This window comes from Felis catus, chromosome F1 (assembly GCF_018350175.1).
Source record: "Felis catus isolate Fca126 chromosome F1, F.catus_Fca126_mat1.0, whole genome shotgun sequence".
Taxonomy (NCBI): domain Eukaryota; kingdom Metazoa; phylum Chordata; class Mammalia; order Carnivora; family Felidae; genus Felis; species Felis catus.
The window spans coordinates 53,633,227-53,646,782 of record NC_058384.1 but is presented as its reverse complement, the minus strand read 5'-3'; the positions used below and the strand labels follow the sequence as shown (position 1 = coordinate 53,646,782).

Here is a 13,556-nt window from a genome sequence, read left to right as displayed (position 1 = left end):
ATCTTTTCCCACTGTAGCCACCTTTAGTACCACAGGCTCTGATAGACTTTATGTCCCAAGTTGCTTGGCTGCTTGCAAAACAGCCTTGACCTTGACCTGCTGAAGAATCCATTTCCGCTTGAGGGCACACTCAGAGCTGGCAGCGCTCCATATCACTCGGTAACTTGGTCAGAATAGTATTCCCAGATGTGGAATATGCTCTCTTCAGAACCTAAGAAGGCCTGCCAGACATTCTGTTTCCTTCCTACTAGTGGTAAGTGCAAGAGGCAATAAGCTGACCTTTATTTTGGAAGGGGTGCCCTAGCATGTCTCAGGCTACTGCACCCCCAAACATTTTACTGATGGGGCAGACCGCTTAATTTTCAAAAATGTGGTCTCTCATTCTTTGGAGGACATAATACTTATCAAGACTTCAACCTAACTGCCACTTCTTGATTCTCTGATTCTTTTTTTTTTTTTATTCATTTTTTGAGAGAGATGGAGACAGAGTGTGAGTGGGGGATGGGCAGAGAGAGAGGGAGACAGAATCGGAAGCAGGCTCCAGGCTTCGAGCTGTCAGCACAGAGCCCAATGTGGGGCTCCAACCCACAAACTGGGAGATCGTGACCTGAATCGATGTTGGAGGCTTAACTGACTGAGCCACCCAGACGCACTGAAATTTATTATTTTTTAAGTGGAGGCCACAGTCTGAAATCAAAGTGTTGGCAGGGCCATTTTCCCCCCAGTGGCTCTAGATGAGAATCCTTCCTTGCTTCCTCCAGCTTCTGGTAGTTTCTGGTGTTCCTTGGTTGGTGGCCACAAAACTCCAATCTCAGCATGTTGTCACATAGTCTTCTCTGTGTCATTATCTCCTCTGTGTCTGTGTAGCCCTCTCCTTTCTCCTATAAATATATGACTTATATTTAAAGCTCACCCTAAACGTGTGATTTAATTAATTACATCTGCAAAGATCGTATTTCCAAGTAAGATAACTTTCTGAGGTACTAGGTGAACAAGAATTTGTGGGAGACACTGTTCAACCCATGCCAATAGGTTTGCCAATATTTTCGAGCCTTTTCAGTAGACCGAGCATATATACAACACAAAACTAGGAGAAGAAAAAGGGTCAATAAATAATTTATGACTCCTTGTTACACTTTTTCATTAGTCTGGAAATAAGTACTGACTTATTTGCAACTGTCTCAGGTGGCAAAAATAGACCTAGTCTTATACAAATCTTTTAACTTAAACAACTTAGTCTACCAATCCAGCATATAGTAGGATTTAGGGTAAATTTACAGCCATCACTGCTTTGTTTGGTCCTTAATTTCATACCATATTTATCATTGATGTTTTGTTGTTTTTGCTACTCTTTTGCTTTGTAAACTGTTCTTTCCTTGTAAGATAGTTTCAAAGCAACTATTGCTTGCACTATAATATTCTCTTCCAAGACGCAAAACTAAGTAAAAAACACCGTTTATAAAAATATAGCCTTGGAAGTCAATTTGTTTATATCCCATTTCTGCCAATTGCTAGCCCTCCACACATCTCTGTGTTTCAGGTCTTACTCATCCGTAAAATAGGAAAACAATTTCTTCTTAACTATGTGGTGTCTGTGGAACTTCAAGAGCTTGACGAATATTAGCTACTATTAGTGATTTTTATTAATGGGCTAAGACTACATTACACTTTAAAAAGATCACTTTATAGTTCAGTGGAGCAGTAAAAGATTTCATTTTTATGACAAAAATTATGGATATGCATCTTTTTTTGTTTAAAAGTGCTTTCTTTGTGGCCCAATTGAAGAAAGATGTAGATATGTCACTTTCTTCTCTTATGCTTTCTCTCCCCCACAAATATCTATCTACTTCATTGTGTATTAACGAAAATGAAATCAAGAGTGGCAAAGTCAAAATTGTCACTTCAGTAGTTAAATTTGTATCCACACTGACCTGAGTGTGTCTTGTTATAAGTTTGGTAAATAAATAGCCAAATTTTCTAGGGAAAGCTACTGTAAAATAACTGTTAAGGAAATTTTGGCTAAGAATGTGGCAAGGAAGGGGCACCTGGGTGGCTCAGTTGGGTAAGTGTCTGACTTCGGTTCAGGTCATGATCTTGTGGTTCGTGGGTTCAAGCCCTGTGTTGGGATCTATGCTGACAGCTCAGAGCCTGCATCCTGCTTCAAATTCTGTGTCTCCCTCTCTCTCTGCCTCTCCCCCACTCACATTCTGTCTCTCTTTCAAAAATAAATTAACATAAAAAAAAAGAATGTGGCAAGGAAATATATAGAACAGTTGATATTATCAGTGTAGGATTTCAAGCTTCCACAGATTTCTCTCCACCTCTTTAAAGATTTATGCCAAAGAAAATTTTCAATTAAATTGATCCTTTAAGACGCGTAAAATGACTGTATATATGGTAGAGAAAAAACTTATCTGAGTGATTATTTTATGTGCTACAAGCTTGAAGGTAAATGTCCTTTTAAAATCTTGTAATTTGTACCAATCATATGTAGAGAACTAAAAGCCCATCAAAATTAGTATTAATCTACATTTTCTATTTCTTATTATATGTCATTATGTGTTCTTGCTGTGAAGAATAGTTTATTAAAAAAATGATTTAACATCCTAGATTACAAAGGAAACACTTTATTTTCAAATTAATTTTTTTTAATTTGAATATAGTTGATATAATGTCACAATAGTGTCAGGTGTACAACGTAGTGATTCAACTTCTCTGTATGTTATGCTATGTTCACCATGAATGCAGCTACCATCTGTCACCATACAATACTATTACACATAATACATATTTTAGATTCCACATATGAGTGAACCATATCATATGTGTCTTTCTAAGTGTGACTTATTTTACTTAGCATAATACCCTCTAGGTCCATCCATGTTGTTGGAAATGGCATGATCTCATCCCTTTTTATGGCTACATAATATTCCATTGTATTTTTTTTTTACCACATCTTCCTTAAAATAAGAAACACTTTGCTGTATTTTATCCTGAAAACAACTTCATTTTCTAAAAATCTAAATTAATCCAAACCAGAGTTGTTCTAAATGGGATACATTTTATAGCAATAGTCAATAAATTTTACTCATTTCAAAGTTATATTTTTCTTAGAAAATTTCAAATCACATTGCACAGAAGGGAACATTTTATAAAATCAATAACAGTTTCAGAATTAGAAAAATGAAGTACTCATGATTTGGTTTTTGATGTTTTCTGATTTCTAAATGTAATTGCAAGGAAATAATACCAAAGTTTTAAATTATTCCTAGATTTTTAGACTCTTTGAAATCACCTTTATTTCTGAAAAATATTATATAAATGATGTAGTTCATATCCCATTCACACTGTTTTCTAAAACTACTCATTTAGGTTATGAAATTTTAAAGTAAATGCCTAGGCAATATTCCAAATGAATTTTATTGTATTTCTAAAGGGAGAATATCTAGAAAATTACTTCAAATGTTATGAACCTTAACAGCTATCTATATTTATACATATAGAAGATTATTTGATATGATATCAGTATCCCTTAGAAAAAAGTTTGATACTCATGCTTGGTGTCATACTTTTTGTTTTAATGACTTCTTTTTCTGAATACAATTTCCAGTGGTTTTTGTATCTATAAACTGAGTAAACTTATACGGTTGCTTTTGATCATTCCTAGTTATAATGATAGGACCAAGGCTCAGTGTTAGTTGTTTAATTATTTGTTTATGTACTATGGCGTTCCTTTCAGCCTCCTTCGCTCAAATCTGCTTTTCTCCCTTGAAATTGTGTGATAAAGACAATATTTGAAGAAATGTAACTGTTTGATCTAATCTGCATATGCTTATTTGTATAAGAAAGATAATTGAGAATTGACCTCATGTGGATGCTCAGTAATGTGTTTACTTGTTTTCCTTTTTCTTTTGTGGCTTTTTATTTTTAAAGAAAATGATGGGATTAATTTAACATAGTGACATTTTTCTGTGCCAGTTCCATCAAATGACGTGTGGGCATCACTGCATGGGGTTCGTCTTGGCCAAGCCCCATGGTTTTATTTGGCCCTTTCATGATAACAATCACAATGTCACCATCCTTTATCTCTGCCATTGGTGACAATAACCATACCACCACGCTGCTTTATGAGGCAATAACTTGCTTTCCTCATTTATCCACTCGGGAACTGGATTATTACCTCATAAAACAGTGTGATTGTACAATTATCAATTAAATCCTAGCTTGTTGAGACTCTTCAAAAAAATCCCTTTCCTAATAGTGGTTGGCAATAATTTCTTTGTCTGAATTCAGAGAACATGACCGGATTCTGGTTTCTTGACTGCCAAAGTTACATTTCTCACACTGTTTATCTATTATCTGACTTTTTTTTTTTTTTTTGGCCTTGAAGGTGTTGTATACTGCCAAATCCCAAGAACTGTTTTATATTGTAAAAGAACTAAAACCTTATAAGATATACAACTTCACTATTTCTCTCTGCAATTCAATTGGTTGTGTGACCAGTGCTTCAGGAGCAGGACAGACATTAGCAGCAGGTAAGCAAGTTTTTCTGTACCTGAAAAATGTGAAAAATATATTGTATATTTGTAAACAAACACCTATAAAGCTCAACACCTTCTCTAGTTTGGACTTAATACTTGTCTTTTCTGGTTTCTCCTGCTCCCTGATCACGAACCCTGATTGCTAGCTGTATTGACATTTTTAAACAAACAAAAATAAATAAATAGACTTAAGTTTCTAAGAGGTCCCTGGGAGCCCTGAGTTGCAGCTGTGCCATAATAGGAAATGCAGCTAGATGCAGAGTGACTCCAGGGCTCAGTATTCACTCCAGGTCCTACTGATATCCTGACAGTTGTTAGAAGTATTCAGGAGGCTTCTTGTGAGGGCTCAGGATACTTCTTCTTGACCCTTTTTGCGGGCTTTGGGTCTACCTACTCCTGCTCTCTGGGGCTAAAGGCAGACATCCAGGAACTAGTGGGATATTCTGGTGTTATATTTTACCTTTAATGGATAGGCAGCAGTGTAATTATTAATTTACTTATTATTAATAAGAAGCTACTAAGTTTATACAATTTAAATAAAGGAGTCATTATCAAGTATGATCTTAGTAGGAAATGCTTTGCATAAAATGTTGCTTGCTTTACACAGAACAAACTAGATTCATACAAACTTGATTACATGTGTTACTGACACCTACATAACTCAATTACTCTGCATTTAGTGTATTTTCAAATCAGTTTTTCTGTCTGCAGTCAAGCAAAGCTTGGTGCTGCCTAAGAAAATTTCCAGATGTGAGGTTAAGAAACTCTTAGAAAATCCAGATGTGAGAAGGTCGAAAGACTTCTAGATGAATGACAGATATGAAAACATATTTAGCTATAAAAATATTCCTTATGCCTTTTCCCTGTGTTCAAGTCTGATTCTATTGTTTTGTTTTACCTCGCTTTAGTTCTGGAAAAACTTGTTTGGCTCAAATGATCTCATCCAAGTAATTTGTTTCTTCAGATTTCTATCAATGAGAACAACTCACAAATTCTAAAGAAGTATGTTTGTTTTATTACCTCTACAACCAAACTCTTTGTATTTTTATATATTTATATGTATTTCATATGTATGAATACATTTATGGGGAACCTAGGTTGTACAAAATACCATTCTCCTATAAGACTGTTTGTTTGTTTGATTATTAGAGGGCTGCTGAATATAGATAATAGAGGCAGGCTCTCTGCCTTCTTTTGGAAAGATGACATAGTTTGGGACTAGAGAACAAAAAAAGAGGACTCAGTCTTGCAGGCTGAAGAAAGTAAAAATAGAAACAATGCAAGCTGAAGATTGGCCTGAGGTATAGTGGAAGATACAGAGGGATATACTTATAGTGGAAGATAGATGGATACCAACCATGTGACTGAGTAGAACTGAAATCATGACCCCCAGGGTAAAACGTTTAAAATCACCTAGTGTGACTTTCTAACCAATAATGGTATATTCTTTGTAACATTGTTCCCAAGTGTTTGTCCAACCCATGTTTGATACCTTTCGTGGTAGGGGAGCTACTACCTCTCAGGCAAATCCAGGTTTAGAGACCTCTTTCCAGAGGTGATTTCTTACATGGATCTAAAATATCTCTATGTGGCCTCTATTCAACATTTTCCTTCTACTCCTTAGGGGCTCTCCTCAGTCTAATTCATCTTTTTCTTGATGTACTTCCAATAACATTTTCAGTTCTCTCCGCTCAAGTCTCTCCCCTACGCTGCACACCACGGCACCCCCATCTGCACCTCACACGTCATAGTTCTACCACTAGTGCAGGTACTCTCCTGTAGATGAGATTCAGTCTGTCTTTTCATGGAAACTAGCAAACTAAAGGAAATGGAGGGACATATGCCCGTCTGCAGAGACTAGATGGACCCTCGGGATGGCAAGGGGAAAGTGGGGCAAATGTCTATGAAACAGGTACTCCCTGGCTAATGCACCAGTGATAACATCTGTGCTAACAGCATCCTCCTTGGTTGTAGCAACTGGTTTCCGTGGCATGGAGGATGGCCTAGCTGAGTGCTCTGAGCATCTCTCATTTAACTTACTGGCGAGAATACTTAAGGCCGCTCCTGTCCACTGGAAATGTAGTGAAAGAAAACTAATCTACGTCCTCCGAATCCTTTCTGACTCTAAAGTGCCATAATTATATTGTTACTCTAGTTTATTGTGAGTGCTCAATTCAGTAAGCATGTATTAAGGGCCTACCTATTTAAGGCACTGTGAGGGTTTCAAATATAATTCATTCAAGGACAGTTTAATGGTGTCTGCATTAAGGTGTTGACATACAACAGATAAGGTTAGCATCTGGAGGTATTAGAAAAGGGACAAAAGAACACTATGGGAACACAGACTCTGGGATAAGTAGCTTTGATTTGAACAATACCATTTGACTGAACAAATACCACTATAGTCACTATTTTAGAGACTGGCATTGTTCCAAATACTGATGGGATGAAAATTAAGGTATATGAAGATTTGTCTGGCAGTAGAGTGTAAACAGACAAGAAGAGAGTGTGTAAATAGGGTCTGGTAGATTTTTCTAAGAGGCAGAGAGGGAGTAAATCAGATAAATAGAAGTAAAGATTGGAGGAAGGGAATGGAGGTGGACCAACGAAGAGAAATGCATAGGTTAAGAAGAGGGAAGAATTGAAGACAACAGTCAGTGTTGCAGACTGTGGTCATGCCATTAAATATAATAACAAAGATAAAGACATAAACTCATGAGTAGAAGTTTGATCATTGGGTAGAAACACATCCATGGAAAGTCTTAGGATCCCAGAACAGAAAATGCAAATCTGGAGCATAACACTGATACAGATTTTGTGATTATTGCATAGAGATAAACGCTAAAGCTGTAGGTGATAATGAATTAGTGAAAGCAGAGAAAATACAAATTAAAAGTTCGCATCTCAGTGAAGGCTCTTATTTTGGGAGAAAGAGAAAGGAGTAAGGGGAACACAGACATGGGCAGAGTTAGAGGGAGCAGTATCAGAAAAGTTAAGGGAAGAGAGAGTTCTAGAAGGTCTAGAATTCTGTAGCATCATATGCTGTAGGGAAAGCAAGAGGAATGGGATCTACAAGGAAGGTGGCATGGAAGGCCCTCTTGGAAGCCCTCTATTTAACATGGTTGAATAGAAGCTGGATTGTAAAGGACTGAGCAGTTGCAGAAGATGTGATGGTAAATTTAAGATGTTCTGAATGTGCAAATTTAAATGTGGAAATTAAAATTGTTGTTGTTGTTGTTCTTTGCCACAATGCTCCTTCTACCCAATCTCCATTAAGAGAAATACATCAACTTTCATTCCCATGTAAAATGCTTTCTTTTCTGAAGGAAAAGTCATTTTAGTGTTCTTCTGGGGAAATGTTTTTTTTTTCTTAATCCTTTAATTTTGGTCAGGAATCTGATTCTTCATCTGTAGAGCAGAGAACAAAGTCACTTACATGACAAAAGCATGGCAAAATAATTTTTACTTGCCATTTGATTTATTTTAAAGGACATAATTTTCAAGGGTGTTGAGATCAGTAAGAATGAACTTCTTTGTTTTTGTTGGGATATAAGGAAAAGCCCAGAAATTACAGATCCAGTATCTTTTTGCCACCCTTATTTTCAGTAAATGAAAGTTTTTGTTTCCAAAATTTTCTTAAGATTAAACATCTGGCTATAACTCACAGATGCTAAGTCATAAAAATAAACACAGAGATAGTCAATCCTTTTGGTCAACAGGTTTGCCGTAGGGAAGAAATAAAAGTTGACCTGCAGCTTTAGGATTCTTCCTGCCCTGTTTCTTCAAGTAATAAAATTGCAAGTCGGAGGGAATATATTACTGCAGCGAATTCGAATGGATGTGTGGGGAATTAACTCTCACATGAAAATGTAGTTCAGACGAATTTATTTTAGGAGAAGGAAAGAAGCCAGTGACCATTCAAAACCTTTGAAAAGGGGTTCCAAAAGTTAGTAATAGTATTCAGCCTTTTGAAATCATTGATTCGTAAAAATATGTTTCCTCCTTAAATCTCAGTCACAGGAATCAAAAAGATACTTGTGAAGATTTATCTGACTTTTAGTAGAAAGCCTGAGAATTTCAACTGGCTCTTGTTTTGTTTCAAGTATTTTTTCAGTGAAAGATATGGTTAGAACTGGTGCATTTCTTCCGGAATGTTGCATTGCTACCTCTTTAGTTTCGTGCTTGCGACAAACCTGAGAACTGATCTGCGGGAGGCATACACCCAGGAGCAGCCACGTTTCTTGTCTCTGTAGCAAAGTCTCCAAGCAGGGTCATCAGTGGCTCTGGAGTTGCTTCTGGGTTTCTGTGGGTAATGAACCGATGGCCCGGGCCCTGTTAGAGTCCTTGTTATTTTTTCCTTAAGATCACCCTTTCAATTTAGGAAATTTGTGTGTTTCCACGCTTTGCGAATTCAGTACAATTTAAACCTTTCTTAAGAGCAATTCCTCTTGGAGCTCCATTCCTGGACGAGCAATGTGATATTTCCTTTGCCTGTCATAAATTGACCTCTACGCTACCAGCTTAGAAGTACCCATCTCCCATTAAGCAAGTAATTAGCGGTGCATTAAGGTTTTTCTCTGAATCAAAAGTAAAATGTATAGGCTGTTTGCTGCTCAGTTGAAAACACACATTGTTTTGCATGCAGGTACATGAGTCTTTTCATTGTGAATAGGACCCAGAGTGATTAAACAAGCACTCTTAATATGTTAATTTATAATTTTAATTACAACAATCTTGTATATATAGTCATTAGTGAATACTAATATAAATATTTTTCTATCTTTTTATTCATAATGCATAAACCAATCATCCAGTTACTTCTCTGAGGTTGCCTGTTTTTGTTTCATAATACAATCTTTGTTCTTAGTTATGAATGCATTTTGTTCGTTCCTGCCTTGAATAATCCCTCATTAAGCTAGTCACTTTCTGCTCCATGCTAAAAAGGAAAAATTATCATGCAAATGTGGCATGCCATATTAAAAAGCACATTACCAAACACTTTTGTTGCTGTCCTTCAATTAGTTTCCCTTCTTTGAATTTAATTCCATTTGTTGTTAAACTACTGACTTGATGTATGGACTCATGAATCTGAAGCTGCTGCCAAGAAAGTGGGGGAAAAAAATCAAAGCCTCTTCGAAGAGCTGCAGAGGGGAGCTGAAATGAATTTGCTTCACCTTTGACAAGAACACTTGAACAGCTCTGGAATCCTCTGATGATCCAACTTGGCTAATTACCCAATTATTTATTTCAAGAATAAAGGCACTGCTTTACAATTAGAGAAGTGTAAAGCAATCTGAGAAATTTGGTAATGACAGATGACTTAAGTAACTTCTAAGATAAACAGTATCGGTGCAAACTTGTCTCACGGAGTGTTTTCAGACAGCAGTTCTATCTTAGCATCAGGGAAATCCTGAGTACACCAGGGTTTTGTTTGTTTGTTTTGCTCTTTCCACAACAGAAATTATTTTACAGTTTTAACCAACATGTCAAATTTCCATGGCTCTTAAGCGATGTTTAAGTTGTATTTCTCTTGATTAAAAGCTTTTGGTTCAAAGCAATACTTTTTAATTGCCTAATGATATAAGTCAGTTCTTAGGAAAGAACCGCACATTTAGGAGTTCATTTGCAATATAACTGAAAAATTCATTGCATGGCAGTAAAACAATTTACTGTTAATTACAAGGAGAAGAATTTGCTGTAGCATGCTCACAGATTGCCATGAATCATGCAGCACTCCTAGAGATTTATAACAGATGTGTAAGTGGGATGAATTAGCAGGGTTTAATAACAGAGACACAAATCATGCAGACTTCAAGGAGCTTTAATTGATATACTAGAATGTGACGGGCATGAATCACTCAGCCATTCAACAGCACTGTAACATATGGTCAGCTCAATATGCTGCATCTTAAATCGGTTGGTGAGTCGTTGGTTGTCCCATATGGTGGAAGCAATATATTTTTCATGATTAAAAAAAATACATCCATTTTTTAAAGAAATATGATTGCAAAGCATGTTTGTTATTGAACAGTCACCTGAATGCCAAACTGGGTTTTTTAATGTTTTGTTTTTTTTTTTAACATGGCAGCTTCCCAAAATAAATAGCGGCTACTACTTGTAATACCAGATCGCTGGAGGCGTTATCAGGACCAAACTGGTGCTTGTTGGCACTCTGGATCCACAGCAAAGCCTATAGGAGAGCGCAGCTGATGGTATCTCTGACTGTCAGGGAAATCCTTCAGAGTCAGGCAAAGCAAACAATATGAAAGGAAGGAATGATGTCACTTTCAGAGAAGTTCAGGAATGCCCAGATTTGCAAATAGAATAAAATGAGTTGAAGGGGAGACCTCTCCTGAGCAGGGTAGGGAAAGGGCTGTGATCCTACTGTTACCCATAGTGTAACAAATTGGATATAGCTTTTTATAATAACCTCTTCGTTAGATGCTCGGTCCTTCAGGAATATTCTAAAAGAAATCCTGGCTGACCATCACATGGATGGTCGTACCAATTCCATGTCATTATTGAACAATGGTGTCAGGGCATGAAAACAAGTATCCTGCTACAGACGGGTAACCGGTGGCATGTAAAAATCTTTTCACTGAGACTGGAATCTGGCAGCTTTCGGCAAAGCTCTCGCAGCATTAGTAAATCTGACAGATTTGAAAAAGGAATATTGCAGCCTTAGAACTGTGGCTGCCAGAATTTAATGTCAACAATTAAAATTTATTTTGATCCTTACCTACTGTTTATTACTGTTTGTATACACAACAGACCTTACTAATACAGAGATGCACTATTAGAAGGAATTACCATCTGTTCAGAGTGAAATGCTGGCATCTGTCTTAGATGCTAAAACTAAAATGATATTATTTCTAACAAAACAAAATTAACTGCTTTTTACTCACCAACTTTAATTTTGACTGTGTGGCTGCACCCAAGCAAAAGGCTTGTTGATGAAACATGTAATGACCTCTGTCATCAGGTCTGCATTTAGATATGTGACTTTAATAGGGTTCTCCTGGCCTTTTGGCATGCAGAAATCATACTTTTTAAAACAGCCTTTTAGCTTTATAAAGTGGTACCTATAGGAAGACATTAAAATGACACAATTAGAATATGCAAAAATTGGCTGAATCAGGGAGACTACAGTATGCAAAATATTTTGATAGATGTACCCTAAATAAGTACAAGGAAAGAAATTAAGGAGACGAAAATTCATCTGAACAAAGTTGCCGTAGGTCCTACAGTGACACCTTTAGGAAAATATAAACTGTATCTTCCGTTAGACTATTTTTAATTTTCTCCTACACTGACATATATAAAAGATTTATATTCAGCTCCCCCCTTTTTGTAAAAGCCTAACTATCCTATTAACAAAGGTCTCCAGCTTTTTGAAGGTAGAGAATTTGGAGTATCAAGGACAATGGTAGTTTCCATACTGATGCTGGACCGGTGGTGCTAATTTCTGAGAAGCCAAACTTCAGTTCTATATATCACAAAATAATAAATTGTGTCACACCAGCGTTTAATGCATGTACACAGTGCATTAACTGTAACTGTAGTACATTTATTTGTGCTGGAGGAGACTTGAAAATGATTAAAAAATCAATACTTTGCTGTCAGAGAAGCAAGTGTTACGATGCATTTAAGTAGTTAATTGCATAAGCCCCATAAAAGCTTCAAGTTTGGGTACCAAGGATGCCATAATTACAGTCCAAGCAGCTACCTTTTATTAACGGTGGACTTTAGGGGACGGTGTGCCCCGTCATCATGCCGCTGTGTGTGCGGTTCAGAAATCACAGACCCTCTTCTCCACACATGTAGGATGCTAGTTACGTACGAATTGATGATCATCAGAACAACAGCTGGTTAAGGTAGTGTTTATTCACCAAACAAGTGATCTCCCTTAAATTCTCTAAAAGCAGTGCTCTCTGACCATCCTTTATGTCTTAAGACATATTAAAGAAATCATAATATTTGTGTGCCCTGGTGTGGTGAAGAAATAGGGTGGCTCAGAGCTGAAGGGGATAAACTAGCTGGCTTCCTGGGGCACTGAGAGGGTCCGGGTGTCAGATGTCCAGCATGCCTTCTGGTTTACTAATTGAGAAGCACTGCTAGAAAGTATTCAATCATAGAATTTTGAAACTGGAGGACACCCTCACTTCTGTCGTACTCTTGGACAGATGAGGCACTGAGGAACAGAGATACCAAATAATGAATTAGCCAAATTAGGGACCTAAAGAGCCAGTCTAGAAGCTAAGTTTTCTCCTTTCCAGATCAGTTCCACTGTACATGTTCTCTCTGGAAGGAAACTAGTATGCAAAACAGGGAATGGTAAAGTAGATTTGTTCTTTTTTCTCCAGAGAATAGACAGTGAACAAGGCAAGGCTGAGTGGTCTCGTGATTCTGAGGGGAGCATCCTCTCCTCTTCTGGACACTGACGGGAGAGCAGGGACAGTCGAGTGGTCGCCAACTGAGAAATCATGGCTTCCTGATCTGACGTTCTTGTTTAAGTCCTGATCCCAGTGCCTTTCCATGGGTGTTTTGGCCTGGAAGTGTTTGGACAAACTGCATTTCTTGTGACAGTTTTATATTTGTAAGGAAAAGTCAAAATCATGTTCTGTTGCTAAGGTGCCTGAGGAGGTCTTATGTCAGTCTGCTCCCCACAGATGCCTGAAACGTAGAAAGGCTGTTCATTGTTGGATTCCTGTCTTCCTAATGGGAAGTGGATGGTGTTTTAAGATATTAACACTGCCATGCAATGTTCATAGGTAACAAACTCTTGCTTGAAAACAAATAAAGAGATTTGATTTTAAAGACCTGCCATCAGCGAGAGCTTCTGCTCATTTAGGCCTCCGTTCTTATGCTATGACACTCAAACTCCACACTACATAAATTTTGCACATGTAAATTTATGCATTATGATATGCTATTAATCAGATTATAAAGTAATAAATGCTGCATAAAGCAGAATGTCCATTATCAGAGCGTTTTATAAAGAATATTTACAAATAG

General features: G+C 37.2%; 1 protein-coding gene across 2 annotated transcripts in view; it reads left to right on the top strand.

Annotated features, from left to right (window-relative positions):
* USH2A (usherin) overlaps nt 1-13,556 on the top strand; it is a 773,795-nt gene that overhangs the window by 244,477 nt on the left and 515,762 nt on the right. For both annotated transcript variants that reach the window (XM_045048458.1, XM_045048459.1), the window contains one exon: nt 4,391-4,535. In XM_045048458.1, coding sequence (XP_044904393.1) covers nt 4,391-4,535 — 145 coding nt within the window. The remainder of the gene's footprint in view (nt 1-4,390; nt 4,536-13,556) is intronic.